We start from the raw sequence: 15902 nt of genomic DNA, 5'->3' as shown, positions 1-15902 counted from the left end.
CCTGCCTTCCAGATCTCTCCATCTATATGCCCAGATCCCAAAGGCAAACAGGATCCACATCCTGGCTGGCTCATGGCCTGCAAGGGGATGTAAGGAGGCTGATGCTGAGGAGACAGATTGGGATGTGCTCTATGTTTGCTTTCCTTTCTGTCCAACTACTGAACCTGGTTTTGGTATGGTTCCCCCAATTATTGTCATAGAGATGACAACACAATGCACAAAAATCTACGTGAGTAGATTTTCTTGTGGCTCAGCAAAATGGTGACTGTTGCATCTTCATCTGCCCCTCCCTGAACACTGGGGAGAAATGGTCCTTTTTTCCCTGTCCTTAGGCTTAGTGCCAGTAGTGTTTTCCTTGAACAGGGTGTTTGGGGTTTTCCTTTCACTGTGTTCTCCCGCAAGTGGCCATTCCAGCATTCAAGCCTCTCTGACTGCATCACCTCTGTGCAATACATCCCTCCAGGTGTGCAGGGGGTTTTTAGGCCAAAGATTTTCCACTTTGAAAAAAGGTTTATTTTCTGCTAAAAGAAAATTACAGCCTCTTGGGTTTGGTGACTCATTCAAGTGAGTGAGAAGAAACACGTCAAACAGCTTGGGCTTATTAGGGAGCTGCTCTGGAAAGAAACTGTGTGTCCTGAAAAGCATCTGTGTGTCCCCAGGCCAGGTCTCATCAGCCAAAGTAAGGGCATGGTTGTTCCAAGGGGGTGTGCAGATATGCTGCCAGGGACTCTAGATGAACCTGGGCACCAGCAAAGAAGCTGAAATCCCATGGCCCTGCAATTTGATGTGGTGATCTGGATCCATAAGTAGCACCCACCTATGAGGCATATAGCTCTGTATCTGATTTATTATGCATGAGTTATGTTTGCAGGAGTCTTCTCCATGAGAAACTTGTTCTTCTGGCGTGAATTCATCCTGGGGGACCTTCATGTGGATAATCATCTCAGTTTGGGGGGTTTTTTAGTCCCATAATCTCCTGAAACAATGCTTGAACAAGCTATGTTTCTCTGTTTTTTCTACAGAATTTTTTCACATCTTATGGAAAAGCTCTGTCAAGGATGAAGCAACTGACACACTCAGGGGTTTCCAGCCACCAACCCATCACAGCCTGAGTATGGTGGGAGAGGGGCCAGGCATGGGAATCCAAGAAGGGCTGGTGCTCTGTGGGCGCTACCTGGATGCACCTCTGGACTCTGGTAAACATGAGATGAACTGAGGTCTCTCAGCCTCTGTAAATAGACAGTGAGCTTCCAGAAGGTGTCAGCCAGTAAGAGCCTCTGGTACCTAGAAACTGTAGCAGCTTTGCTCCCAGCATCAGCAGGATGCTGGAGATGGAGCTCCAGCATCCCCCTGAAGATGCCTGCTTGCATGTCAGAGCCTTGCTGCCTGTGATGCACCCAGGCTGGGGCCACCTCTGATGGCTCTGATGGCTGATTGTGCTGCTCAGGTGTGTGTACTCAGCCCACAGTCAGGAGTTCTCACAAAAAGGGGGGATATCCACTTCTGTCTGGAGGTTGTCTATATTCCTTTGGCCATCAGCAGAAGCAGCTGAGTGAGGTCAGTGCCCAGCCCAAACCCAGGCTTTGCACCCTCTCTGGTCATGGCGTCAGGCCTGTCAGGCTGGCCTGGGGCTTTCACCCACTCTTCCCCACTGTGGCTGCCAGTGTTTGGGCTGAGCACAGGCTGAGCCAGCCCTGCTCCCATGGACTGTGGGGAAAGCCATTGTGATCCTTGACAAGACATTTACCAACCATGAGCTGCTGCTTCCTTGCAAAGGAAACCTGCACCTGAGGTCTCATCTGACAGAGGAATTCCTGAAACATCAGTGCTTTATGGAAACTGGATTTCCTCTTTTCTTAAAGCAGGTATTGTCCCTGGCATGAGCACAAAAAACGTTGTTATGTCAGCAGCAGCTTTTGCAGCTTTACTTTGCTCTTTTCCTCACAAAGCCCTTTGCTCTGCAGCCTGAACTGTGACCACATCCCTGGGCCACCTGGCAGGTGAAGTGTGCTTGACTGCAGGGCTTCTCTGGCATCTCCTGTGGCATCACATGGAGACCGTTCATTTTTAGCCACAATTTTCCAGGTGGCTGTGTGAGGCAGGGATGGAGGCATGGATGGGGCAAGGAGAGGAGCTGGAGGAATCAGTAGATGGCAGAGTTGTTCTGTCCTGCTCCTCTCACAGGTTCACAGGGATTTTATCATGGATTTGTTAACAAGATGAAGGCCCAAGGCTGAAGGTAGTCAGCCTGGCCAAAGTGCAAGCTGGGGCTGGAGCTGGACTGAGCATTCGCACTGTCGTGCCACAGCTGCAACAGGAGTAGAAGCATGTAGGGAAAGGTCTCCATGTGATGCCAATATGACCTGCTCAGAGCACCCTGGCTTACAGCTCCGAGGCAAAAGGGGTGTGTGACACCACTGCAGTGTCTATACACGCATGGAAGGCAGCACTGCTCTGCCTTTGCATTGCTTTGCAAGAGATTCAAGATTGGTTTTGCTGCCTCTGACCATGTATGCAGTGTCCTGGCTGGACTCCCAGACTGAGATGGCTGCATGTGAATTTTCCACAGATTCCTGCTGCCCCTGGTGCTGCCTTCTCCATGGCGTTGCTTAGCCCCAAGCAGGGGCCAAGGATTTCCTCCCCTAAGCTCTCAGGTCAGAGCAGTGTTCCTTGTCTGCCCCTCACACCTTTGGCTGCTCACCCTGCCTGGTTCATCTCCTGCTGCTGACAGCATTGCCACTCTCTCTTGCTCACCCTGGGCCTGTGTGTGACTCCAACGGGATCGTAGTTATTTGGAGCTGGGAGTACAAGCCCCCCAGGGGATTCAAAGATCAATGAGGAGAGAGGAGAAATGACGGCAGAGGCTGAAAGGGGATGAGTGAAGAGCCACAGATGTGAATCCTGTAGTGGTGAAGAAAGCTCTGTGATGAGAGCCTTGTGGAGCTCGGTGTGTGAAAGGTTTGGGAGAAGATGAGTAATTTGCATTAATATTGCCTTGGCAGGGGCTTGTGGTATAATGGAGAAGAAACAGGCAAAAGATTGAACTAGTGACTGTCAAATCTGCCTCGGGAGATTGCTCATGTCTTGATAATTTCCAGTCAGGATCAAGATGATTTGCTGCAGGATGTGTTGCTGTGCAGCTCCAGTGGAATAACCAAGCACGGTCAGGCCAGGACTCAGCCATGATGAGAGTTCAGTGCAAACCTCCACCTGTGGAGGGAGGGAAATGAGAGAAAGGCTGGGTAGAAAGATAGCTGATTCTGTCTTGTGCCAGACAGCTGATTCTGGGTTGTGTCTTACCCACCTCCCAGGACACGAACCCATACAAAATTCTTGGGAACCCATCCATTCCAGCACTGCACATGGCATCTCCTCCCGGACTTTGGTAAAGAGCTATGAAACTGGGCCACAATGCCTGGATCCATTGGCATGTCCCATTCGGTGGCCAGGGACCTTTGTGGGATGGTGGGAGCTGAGGTGTCTCTGCAGTGGCAAGGCTGGGTAGTGGCAAGGTTTGTTTGTGGAGCGCAGCAAGTACTTGGAACCAGCTGCAGTCACGGCTGCCAGGGGCTAAGCCCCACTGTGGGGAGAGGAACCGCAGCATCCTCCCTCTCCTCCCGAGGCTTTTGTTTTGTTTGTGTGTCCCACACGGATACTGAACATGCAGTCCCGTCTGCCTTTTTGTCCCGATGGGGCAGGCAGGGAGGAAGGAGAGATGCAAAGGTGATGCTCGGACCCTCCCCACCCACCCACCCACCCACTGCGCCGCGCCGTGGGAGGCGGCGCTGGCACCGCCAGCCCTGCAGCCTCCCCGGGTTTTGCTTTCCCCCACTCCTCCCCTTTCCTTTCACAGCATGAAAAGGCAGAACCTCGCCGGGGCGTTTCAGTGCGGTTTTGATGGGTGCAGGCCCCCGCACCCCATGCAGGGTGAGCAGCTTTCAACACTTGACCGAGAAGGGGGGAAGGCACGGGATGTTCTGCTCCCTTCCGCCGTGACTCAGGCAAGAGGGGCTTGTTTGGCAGGACCGGGGCCGTGGGCCTCCCCACACTGGGCTCTATTTTTAGGAAGTTGGGAGAAGTAGGTGCAGCCTTCACAGCAAGTTTCTAGTGCCATTTGTGGTTTCGCAGCTACAGCAAAGCTCAGCATCAGCAGTTCCGAGGCCAGGTGCTCTCTGTGGTTCAGCACAGCAAGGCTGGCATTGTCGCACAGACGAGGCATGAAAGCCACACGCCCTTTGGGGCCCTCCATCCTTTGCGGGGTCACTGGGGCTTTTTTCTTTGCTGTTCCCTGTGCTCCCTCCACCTTAGTCTCCTGGGGAAAAGGCTGGCTCGGGGTGCAACTGTGGATTGCACAGAAGGGCAGGGAGGTGAGGGGGTAAGGAGGGAAGTGACCCTTGGAATGGGGTTGCTCAGAGGGACAGCAACACCCCGGTGCCACCCCCTGTTGCTCTTTTTCTATTATTCTTTGCTGCTCTTGAGGGTGGCAGAGAAGATGTCTGGAGAGGCAGATGTCACCTCACATCTGCAGGGAAAATGCAGTGGAGATGACACTGCCCATCTGATCTAATCTACCTGCTGGGACCACCTGTGTTCACATCTGCTGGAGCTTGAAACTTTTGCTCACACAAACTCACATGGGTTTATCCATGGCTGAGGACCATCGGGAGCAATGCTTGGGCTGCAGCCTGCCATTGCCACCATGGCAACACCCAGCATACTCTGCTCTTCTCTTCCACAGGGGTGGTGTGACTTTCACAAGCATTAACACGTTTTTCTCTTCCTGAAACTGCTTCTTTCTGCTCTGGACTCCAAGAATTTTCTCTTATTCATACTGAAGTAGATAATGAACAGAAACTGCAATACAACCTTTCCTTCTCCGAATGCTGGTGGTATTTTCTGTGGTTCTCTGGCTATTTCTGTCCCCTCTTCCTCTCTGATGACATGTTGTCCTGGAGACATGAGAGCTCAGAGGATACAGGAGAGTGAAAAATCTAAGGAGGTGAAAAAGCAAATGGCAGAAAAGTTCAAATTTCCCTTTTGCCCCTGGCCCTGGGCTGAAAGGACTTAATTTAGGTTTCTCTCATACAGTCCTTTCTGCATGCCTCCCACAGCATTGCAGGTAAACTCCTTTTGTGACTCAGATTAAGATCTTCTTTTTGAGTGTATTGTTCTTAGCACAACACCCAGCTTTTGTTAATTGTAAAGATCATCTGGGGCAAGCAACACATTTTAAAAAGCTAGTCAAGAAACCACAGTGGGCACCCAAAAAACCCCAAAAAATCACTCTCTTCTCAGCAGCTTTCACCTTGCTGCCTTCAGAGATGCTTCCAGCCTTTGACAGCTCAAAGGGTCAGGCAACCGGATGTTTTTTCAGTAAACAAAGCTCAGAACCCCAAGTACAAATGGAGAAAATTTGCTGATCAGTGGAAATACCACAACTAGGGCAATAGGAATGTGAGCAATGGATCACATTTTCCCATTGTATCACCCAGGGGTTATCTGGCTGTAGGAACTGTGCCAGTTTGGGTTCACAAGTGGGTGGACATGGTTGCGTTTAGAAGGTTTGGTGGGAGGTGAAAGAAAACCCAGTTTGTTTCTGGTGATGGTCACGAAGTGAAGATGTGACTTCATCTTCCCTGGGATTATTCCATGAAGGCAGACTCTTCCTTCTGGTGTTGGGTTGTCTCTTCCTTGCTCATTATCTCTCTGGATCATGCTCCACTTTCCCTAAGACTGTGTTCGCTGCTCTGCTAAGCTCCCCCATGTTCCTACAGCAGCCAAACAGCCAGGGATATGCATCCCCCCCGTCCCTACTATGCATGTGAGGTGGAAACAGAGCATGTCCCAAGGGGCCAACGACCCCCCATACTCTGCAGCAGGTCCTTGGATTGCCTGGCTCTGAACAGCAACGGTGCCAGAACAGCTCACTGGGGGTCTGCCTGCCCCAGGGCTTGGTCAACTCCTCCTGTCTGATCCAGCACCACAGAGCAGCCGTGGTGGTCCAGGTTGAGCCAGAGAAGCCTCAGGACCAGGTGCTGCAGAGTGGATGGCTCCCAGGGGTTGCTTCCCACCTGCTGCAGCAGCAAAGGGCTGGATTGCTGGTGTGGAGCAATGGTTCCCTGAAGAGGAGCTGCACTGTCATTATTTTCCATCTGGTTTCTCCTATCAGGGTGCTGCCAAGGAGCAACTCAGCTTCCTGATTTGCAGCACAAGCTGGCCAACTGGTGATGTTCTGTGCTGGGTACCCAGAATTGGAGCCTTTCCCCATCCTCCTCACCAAGCCTCTCAGCCCATCCACCATCAACCAGGAGGTTCCAGCCTCCCCACCAAGGTGAATGCAATGGAACCAGCTACATGCTTGGGCTTTTCAGCATTTCCTACAGGTTCTCATTTCAGTGAAGCAAATGCTACACAGAAATATCTTTGGAAAGGTTTTGACCACTGGAGAAAGCCAGGGCTCAGGAATAGCTGTGCAAAAACTCTCTGCAACATTCAGTGCTGTGGTTTCAGACGTTATTGGTTGCCTCTGTCCCAGCACATTTGGGAGCAGTATTAAATGATGACTTGTGATGTAGTTCAGTTTCACATGTAGTGACTTTCCCCAGATGTGTTAATTTTAGAGGAAACTCTAAAGAGCCCTGGAAAATACTGGTGAGTGTGATGAGGCTAAGACAAAACATGAGGACTTTGGGGAACTGGTGCTGCTCCCCACTGTAGCCTTGTGGCCCTCAGCTGTCTGGGGTATTATTGGGAATTTTCAAATAGCTTTCTCCCTGTGACAAACTTGCTGTGGTATGGACAGTATGCAGGAGCTTGACGTCAGACCAGATGCATGAGAGGAGGCCAGGCTTGGCCTTTCCAAAGATTATGGAAATTTTAAGACCAAAAATAAACAAATAAAAATAAAATAAAATAAAATAAAATAAAATAAAATAAAATAAAATAAAATAAAATAAAATAAAATAAAATAAAATAAAATAAAATAAAATAAAATAAAATAAAATAAAATAAAATAAAATAATAAATCAGACACTTGGCAGTGGCCCCAGGTTGTGTGTGGGCTTGGTCCTCTGCAAAGCCAAACTGCAAGCCTGAGGGACCAGGTCCAAAGCTGAGTGATGCTAAGGAGACCCTTTCTGGGAACAAAACTAGCATATCCCCAGCACTGTTTGGGTCACCTTGCTGCCACTGGGAGGACACTCCTGAGGAGTCTGGAAAGCCCTGGTGAGCTGTGCAGCAATGTAGGCCTTGGATGGTCAGGGTGTTTGGGCAGCCCTCAGAGTACGAGCACTCAGAGGGAGGGATTCCAGCAACTCTCCTCTAGAAGACAAAAGGGGGTTGACCTCAGAGCTGGCACCCTCTTCCCAAAGGATGAGCCCTACTCCTCACTGCAGAGGTGTGACAGTCCTGGCAAACTGAAGGGTTACATGACTCCAAAGCACCAGCCAGGGCCTCAGCCCTGAGCTGTCCTCTGCCCTGTTACTCAATTGCTGCCCACAAAGACCCTGGAGCCATCCCACACTTGTGATTAGGATGTTATATTTAGGAGCACAGTGATCTGTTAAGGTCAAACCCTGATTCAGTTTCAGAGGTGTTTGTGCTTTGTTATCAGCATTTGCTTTTGCAGCTCACAGCACCTTAACCACGCAGGGCAGGATGCGGGAGAGAAGGCAGATAGCAAATGCAGATGCTGGACTCCATCCTGCAATGCTCTAAGCAGCCCCAAAAGGCACAGTGTAACCTCCTCTCCTGGAGCTGCTGGCAAGCAGGTCCTGTTCAGCAACCCTCTGCCTTGGCAGGATCCAACCCTGTCTTGGCTGTGTGCACATCTGATAAGAGCATCTCTAGCACACCACTTTCAAAACAGCTCTGTATGATGGTTGATGGAGCCTTCAAACCAGCACCCCAGCCCTCCTCAACATATTCTTGCAGTCCCTCTCCTTTCCACCCCAACAAACCCCCACATTTATTCTCTTTACTTGGAGAAAATTAGGACTGTCCCCTGCTGCAAGCAATGAGGACCCCCAAGTATTTACTGTATATTATTTTAGCAGTGTTACAAATACTCATGAATGTTGGATTTCTGAAGAGCTTGGGGGCAGGACCTCACCTACCTGCAGCCAGCTGGAGAGGGTCAGGGTGTAGAGAGAACATGGGTTTCTCAAAGTTACATGGCAGTGATGCTGGAAGATCAGAAGCTGGCAGGAGTATCTGGCATTCCCAACAGCCCTTTTCATGCCTAGGTACATAGATAGAGGTAACAGGGATAAGTGGGGCAGGGTATGAGATGGCTTGTGCACTAAGGCACAGGGTGAGCACCTCACTAGGGTATCTAGAAAGCTGCTTAAAACTTGTCTCTCCAAACTGATGGCCAAGCACCAAGCCCAAAGTCCCACTGTCTGCTGAGGAGCATGAAAGCTGTGCCCACACCAGGGTCACAGTGTCTGTACAGACGATCCTTTCTCCCAGACCATCCAGTCTACCCAGGCAGAGACATCACCCATGGGGAACACAAGGGAGAGCAGAAACCAGCACAACCCACTTACCTCAGCAAAGCATCTTCACTGCAGAAATCAACCTTCTCTGAGAGGAAATGAAAAGCAAAAAGCCATTCTTCCCCTTTTGAGAAACAAACAAATTTTTGAGTGCTTCCCAGCCACTGGCAGCCCACAGTGCAGCTCAGCATCTCTGTACATTTATTCAGTCTTCATTTCTTTTAAGGAAACTTGCCACAAAACTTTCATCTACAGCAGTAAAAAAAACCCACCACGGAATATTTGAGAGTGATTGAAGGGCAAATATGAATATTCAAAATAAGAATCTCTCTCTGTTTCTGGTAGAAGAGTAGGAAAAAGCATGGAAGTGCAGAGAAGAAAATCTAAGCAACTTTTTTGTTGTTGTTTTTGTTGTTGTGGAAGATGGTAGGGAACAAATCTATCCACTACGAACAACTTTTTCCAGGAAGTGTGGGTTGCTGTACCCCGTATCCTCTGAGCAGCAGGCACTCGCACAACAGTTCTCATGCTACTTGCAAGCATCGCATTTGGAGGAGCCCCAGCAACGTGCACGGAGGATGAACGAACCCTATGGCCCTGAGGCACCCCGTCCCATCAGCAGCACATCTCCTGGCATCATGAAAATGTTCATGGGCTTCCTCACTCTATTTATTGTAGCACAGACCATTGGGACTGTGCTCTTCTGTTTGTATCTTCACATGAAGATGGATAAGGTAAGCGGAGAGAGAAGGATATCTCTGTCTCTGCTGGATTGCTGGCATGGTTTGACTTCATCTCTGGTGAGATCTCTTCACCAAGAGGATGATCACGGTGGAAGATGATGCTGATCACTGGATGGAGGCAGCAGTATCATTTATCACACCCAGGTTCTCATTTCTGCTTTAATTTGCCACAGAGACGTATGTGGGAGAAGAGAACTGTTCATCTTGCTAACAAAAGGAGAATGACCAATTGAGAAGAGACATTAAGAGTAAACCTGGTAGCTGATGGCTAGTCTGGGGACAAGAGGGTGTGATTTAGACATGCAAGTGGCTATTTTAGTCTTGGTGGTGGTTTTTCTGACTTATAGTACTTATTAGCACTGTGGCACTAACTGAAATGATGAAAGGTCCTGAATTGAAATTTTTTTTAGTGTTTCAATGATTTTACCAATATCTCACTTCAGATGCTGTCTTTCAGTTTAGGGAAGAAAGGACTGGACCTTAGTACTTTCTCAGTTTTAGAAGGTACACAGTACCAGTGATCCTGTCCCATACTTGGGACAATGTTTACCAAAAAGTTAAAGTCTGGAAAGCTGTTTTTGAGCTTGGTATGGATGCAGCTGCACTGCATGATGCCTAAAGTCACCAATCTAAAGCTACTTTTCTTCAAGCCAGAAACAACTGCCATCTAAAGAAATATGTGCCTAAAACCCAGAATGCATTTTTCTTACCAGATACACTGATACAGTAAATGTTACTGATTTTTACGTGTGTCATTTCAACTTAAATTGAAATTTATGTGTGTGGTTTCTGATCTACAAGGGTGGAGACAAATGTTGAGCTAGGGGGGTTCTAATATCAGAGGGCTGGAAGGGGACTTCACTGCATGGAGATTGCAGGCTCTCGTGAAGGAGTCTGTAGAGTGTCTCTGGCAGGGGGAAATGGACAGCAGCGGGATCAGAGGCAGCTGAAATGTAGTCACAGGTGACAAGAGGATTTCAGTTGCCTTCAAAGCTTGTGCAGGGGTTCAAATCTGACCCTCCACATCGTAGTGCTGCCTGTGCAGAACTCTCTGCCCAGCTGTGTGTCCTCATGTCCAGATGCACTTTCTCTTTACCATTTAACTGAATGTTAGGTTTTCGCAAGGAAAAAAAACACTAAAAAACCAAACAGGCGTAAATTTCAAAAACAGTATTTGGATGCATTTAATTATTTTCTTATTGGCTTTCTGATTTTATTTTATTTTTATCTGAAGATTTGGCACAGTTCAGCCCCAACACACATGTTTTGTTTTGCTGGCAACTCTTTCAGTCAATAAGTGAGAAATCAAAATTTAAAGCCTCTCTTTAGGCCAGACAGGCCAATGAGGGGCTGAGTGAGCATTCCAGCTGCATGCTGGGGCCATTGGGGAAGGAGCTGCGAAGCCCAAGCCCCTGAGCTACCCACTGGGATTTGTGTGCCTTTAGGAGAAGTCAGAGATGGACATTTAAATGAATTATCAAGGTGATAGAAAATAGATCCTGAGCAATCCTCCTCTCACCTAACATTGTCAGTCAGGGTGAGCTCCATGGCTTCAATTCCCAGTGGATGAGGGCACAGATGCTGTGCTGGATGTCTGGTGGAGCTCTTGCTGCCCACAGTTTGTTTGCCCACCTCATCCCAGTGCTGAACATCTGACCCTGAGCTTCTCAGGCTGGATTTATTGCTGGCAGGAATGCACTATGGCTCTGCTGCCAGCTGTTGCAGGTTTCCTAAGAACATCCCATTGACCCTACCTTCTCTCCCTTGTCGGCAGATGGAAGAGGTGTTGAGCTTAAGTGAAGATTACATCTTCCTGAAGAAAGTACAGAAATGTCAGACAGCAGAAGGTCAGAAGTCAACATTATTGGACTGTGAAAAGGTTATAAAGGGCTTCCAGAGCATCCAGTGCAAGGTACATGCTGTTGGGTGGATAAAGATCCCACTGAAGGGGGAGGGGGGCTCCCAGTCACACACAGAGTTTCATTCCAAGCTTTTTTTTTTTTTAAACTATGGGTGCCCTTTACTTCAGGGCTGTGTAGCACATGTCCTTTTTGATACTGTATTCTCTTTACACTATATTGATATCATTCAAAAATCTCATTGATTTTTTTCCTAAAATGCTCTTGATAAGAGCATATCCAGCTGCATCATGCCATGGTATGTATGGGGCTTGTGATGGGCAGGATGGACCTGCGGCCACCTTGGCTCTGTTCCCTGATTCTGGTCGGAAAAGAATTGATTTTCTGGTGTCTGGCACCTTGCTCCAATCCTGTGCTGGTTGGCTGTGAGAATGCTTGTGGCCACCTGCCACTGGGAACACTTTTGCACCCACTTTGCCCAGGTGTCAATGACAGTGCAAGGCTTGGGCCAGGAAACAGAGCTTCTGGCAACTGGTGAGGAGGAGCATGAGGGTGCTGTGCAAATTGCCACCCCATGGACTCAGGGATGGTATCTCTAGTTGGAGCAGTGGCACGTTGCCTTTGGATGCAGAAGAGGCAATTCGCATTGCAATGTCCTCCTGGAGTGGCTGAGGGATGCCCAACCAGGGATGAGGTGCTCTCATCCTGCTCAGCCCTGAATTCACTGCTTAGGAGTGGCTGTGCTGGTCAGAGTAAACAGGAAATAAACATTTCTTCCTTGTTGTCAGTGTCTGATGACAACAAACGCCTCAGCTAAACCTGCCTCAGCTAAACCTTCAGGTTTGCAACAGTACCCAACAGACCACCAAAAATTATGTCTGAGGTAAGCCGTGCTCATCAGTCCAGAAAACTCCAGCTGCAGGGCAGGGATGTACAGTGGCAGCACTTGCAGCATGGCTCTCCCACATGAAAAGGAGATTTTTTCTGATTTGTTTATCTCATTGTTTTTGATAACCTTCACCCATCTTTTTAATTGAATAAAACCTAAGTCCATAAACCCTACAAACTCTCTGCTGCAAACAGTCCATGGTCATGTGTGAAGCTGGGGAAGGAAGAGGGGCTCTCTGGTTCCAGGTATCCTCTGTCAAGAGCTGGCAGGGCTATTGGAGCCAAATATCACCAACTCCAGCAGTGACCAGAGCATCTTTTATGATCAAACTTCCAACACTGTTGATTTGGAAAAAACCCATATATTTTTGCTGTTGTAACAGGATGGACCCCTCAAGGAGCAGCCCAAGTTTGAAATGCAGAGAGGTGAGTTTCCTGGTGTAACCAGTGCACTCATGGCTTGCTGGGGCAGGAGGAGCTCCTTGTTCTGGAAAGGGGTTTCCTTCAACAGCCCATGAGTTTCTCAGGGCTTGGTGTCGAGGCAGAGGATGGGTTGGGGTTTGGACCATCCCATGGGAGTAGGACTGAGCTCGGTGTGGGCTGGCAGAGGGGGACACTGAGTGTGTCTGTCTCACTTGGGTAGGTGGTTCTGGGTGCCAGAGTAGACAGTTTGAAGTTGTTGAAATCAAACCCAAAATTAAATCTCTGGCCTTTTTACATCGCAGGTCCTGAGCACCGTGAGCATGCCCATTTGATGCACAAGAATGAGACATCTGTGGCAGGTGAGGTGTGGGCACATCCAGGTCCTGTTCAAACAGCAGGCAAGGTGGCACCACCTCCTCTGCAGGCTTTTTCCATCAGAGGCTTCACCTCAGAGGCACCTGCAGGTGGAAGCCATGTTCTGCGTCTCTCGGGGCTGGGGGTGGAATCTGGAGATGATGTCTTGGCCTGTAGAGAAACATTAAGGGTAGGAGATGCTGCAGTCCCTGCAGAGGAGCACTGGGGAAACAGTGGGTGCCAAGGCATCAATAACACTGACCTTTCTAAATTGCAGCAGAGAAGAGGAAGCCAGTTGCAGTTCACCTGGCAGGTCAGCAGAGCAACAAGGCAGGCTCAGGTAAGACAGACTCACTCAATCCTACCTCAACCAGGGAGCCAAAGGGACACAGCAGTGTGCATTCCCAGTCCTGCCCCATGGCTCTCTAGGATAGGGACAGGGACAGAACAACTCCAGCACAGAAGTGTGTCCTCAGAACACAGCAAACCTCCCAGTGGTCACATCACCCCGTGCACCTGTGCCACATGGGGTTTGCACATCCTAACTGTCCTCAGTAGCCCTATGTGTGCCTTCCTAGAAATGCACCACCAGGGCTTAATCTTTCCAGGGTTTTTTATGAGTGGAAAACTTTTTATCTTTGTATCTAAGGAAAACAACCTCACTTTTTTTGTTCTTAAAATGGTTTTTGCTCTCCTGGCCATCTCTTGCTGGGGTGGCTGCTGCAGGAGGGCTCTGCTTGCATTTGCATCTGTTGATTAAGTCCTCACCCATAGTGGTCCTGGTAGCAATATGGGCTGACTGAGGGCTTTACAGTTGCAACGTAGGGCTCCAAACTGATTTAGTCAAGTTGCAATTATTCACATCCATGGCCACATTAGGTTAGAGAGATATACCTGAGTCCTTTTGCATTTGTGCATCCCACTGTATCGACTGTAGCTGCTCTCGCTGCTCTGTCCCCTGGCATAGCCTTCGCTGAGACACTTCCCACAATAGCAAGGATTACCAGAGTATGAGCTTGCAAGGTTAGTCACTCCATCTGGCAAGGATTTCACAATCTGAGCATATGTGATTTAATTCTGGAGTAACTGACAGTAACTGACCACTGCTCTTTCCATCTCTGATGCAGCATTTCACCCAGAGCTCAGTCTACCTGTGGAAAGCTTAGTGTTAAATAAGATCAAAAAAATTAGAAACTCGCTGTATTTTCAAACTCCCTGCTTAAGCACTTGTTGAGCCTAGAAAGCAGGGTCCAGAGAGCGGCAGTGTCCTGGAACTCAACTCTATATGGGGAAATATCCCTGTGGGATGCTTGGTCAGGCCCCATGGGCTGTGTGGCTCCCTCAGGACTACCCATGGCACATTGTCTCTAGGCTGGGGCAGTCGAACCCATTATTCCCCTTGGAGCCAGGCTTGCTCCCATGGCTGCTATTCCAGATGCCTCTGTAGGCTGGGGAAGGCAGAGGTCCAAATTCCAGAGGTCATAGATATGCTCAGCCCCTGCAGCCATGGTTTCCAGGTCTCTGTATAGGCTTATCTGTACCAACTACATGAGTTACTCTGATGACAACAAAAGTGTCCCAAAATCCATGGCAGATCTGTGTAGGCCATGGTCCTGGCAATGGGAAGCAGCACTCACTGTGCTAAGCCCCTGCAGCTCTGCATCCAGGCAGGGATAGCAACTGTGCAATGTTCATTTTTGTACTTCCTTGGTAAAGTCTCACCATCCCCAGATGCCAAGAGGAGGAAGGACTCTGGAGGAAAGGCAGCCCCCAACTGGGAAAAACTGGAATGGAAAGCTCTGAAGAGCAGAGTTGCAGCATATTTTGGTAGTGCTCTGAGGGCTTGGAGGGTGTCGCACTGAAGTCTATGAAGGCAGCAAATGGAAGTGACACAGTGTTTGGTCTGTTGGGGTAAACACAGGCAGTCCTCCTCCCTAAGCATTTATATTTGCCTGGATGATGGAAGCTAAATGTTTCTCTACTCACATATTGAGTCAAGGCTGACAAAGCCAGTGATCAGCAACGTGGGTTGAACCTGCTCTGGCCTTGAGGAAGGGTCCCTGCTCCTCTGGGCTGGGGATGGTGTCCTGGGCAGAGTACCCCACTAAGTGCACCCTGCAGACAGACAGAGGCTTTGAGGCCAGATGTCTCTGGGTGTCCCCCCAAATCAGCCTGCCAAACTGGAAGTCTCTTTCTCTGAGCTCACCTGTCATGCTCTCTCCCTACAGTGCTGGAGTGGAAGGAGACCATGTATGGCCCCACAAACAGCTTGATATCCAATAAGGAGGGGAAATTGAAGGTGGAGGAAGCAGGGCTCTACTACATCTACTCCCAAGTCAGCTTCTGCACCAGGGAAGCATCTTTGGCACCCTTCACCCTCTATATTTATTTGCATATCCCCGAGGAAGAGGACCGGCTCTTGCTGAAAGGACAAAAGACACAGAGCACCTTGAAGTCCCACTGTGAACTCCAGTCAATCCGTGTGGGAGGTGTCTTCAACCTCCGGGAAGGTGACATGGTCTTCGTCAATGTGACAGACTCCACGAAAGTGAAGTACAGCCATGGCAACACCTACTTAGGAATCTTCAAGGTGTAGTGAGGAAAGGGCTGTCCTGAGATGGGAATCCAGCCCAACTTTCTTGAGCAAAGTGCCTTTCCCTTTTTCCCTTATTTATGTTCCTCTGCCTCTCTGTTTTTCTTGTTTCTTAATTTGTATATTTTTTTTTATTTATTAATGAGGGCCAGGGGGCCCTGAGAACACAAATGGAACAAAGTTTGAGGCTGTAATTTTTTGCTCTCAGATTTTTTTCTTTTGCAGCTGGTGATTTGGTACATGCTGGTCTTGTGTGCCTGGGTCCACCACACACCACTTTCCTCAAAGGGTCGATGTCCCTGTTATGTCACAAGAGTTTTGTTTGCCAGACTCTACCATCATTTCTTTCCTTGAAACATAGGATGGCTCAGGGCACTTCAGCCAAGCTGCATTCATACATATCTCCACCACCAATCTGCTTACAAACATCAATGGAAAAACATAAAAAGGCTTAGGAACATCTCCTCTAAAGGAATCATTAAGCCCAGCACGGTTTTTACATGGTAGCTGCTGGTGAGGTAGTGTTGTCTCCCCAACTGTTTCCTGT

General features: G+C 48.9%; 1 protein-coding gene across 3 annotated transcripts in view; it reads left to right on the top strand.

The window, feature by feature from the left end:
* The window catches only part of CD40LG (CD40 ligand), a 24777-nt gene extending 8875 nt beyond the window's left edge, over positions 1–15902 (top strand). The window contains exons 2-7 of one of the 3 annotated variants that reach the window (XM_058847713.1): positions 1023–1196; positions 11013–11150; positions 12369–12411; positions 12711–12767; positions 13040–13102; positions 14991–15902. In XM_058847713.1, the coding sequence (XP_058703696.1) occupies positions 1179–1196; positions 11013–11150; positions 12369–12411; positions 12711–12767; positions 13040–13102; positions 14991–15358 (687 nt within the window). In that variant the 5' untranslated portion in view covers positions 1023–1178 and the 3' untranslated portion in view covers positions 15359–15902. Of the gene's footprint in view, positions 1–1022; positions 1197–1223; positions 1866–8966; positions 9230–11012; positions 11151–12368; positions 12412–12710; positions 12768–13039; positions 13103–14990 lie in introns of those variants that run through there. The other 2 variants (XM_058847712.1, XM_058847711.1) reach the window with 2 other exon arrangements.

This window comes from Poecile atricapillus, chromosome 12 (assembly GCF_030490865.1).
Source record: "Poecile atricapillus isolate bPoeAtr1 chromosome 12, bPoeAtr1.hap1, whole genome shotgun sequence".
NCBI lineage: Eukaryota > Metazoa > Chordata > Aves > Passeriformes > Paridae > Poecile > Poecile atricapillus.
Note: the sequence above shows the minus strand (reverse complement) of the source record. Positions and strands in the feature narration are given on the sequence as shown.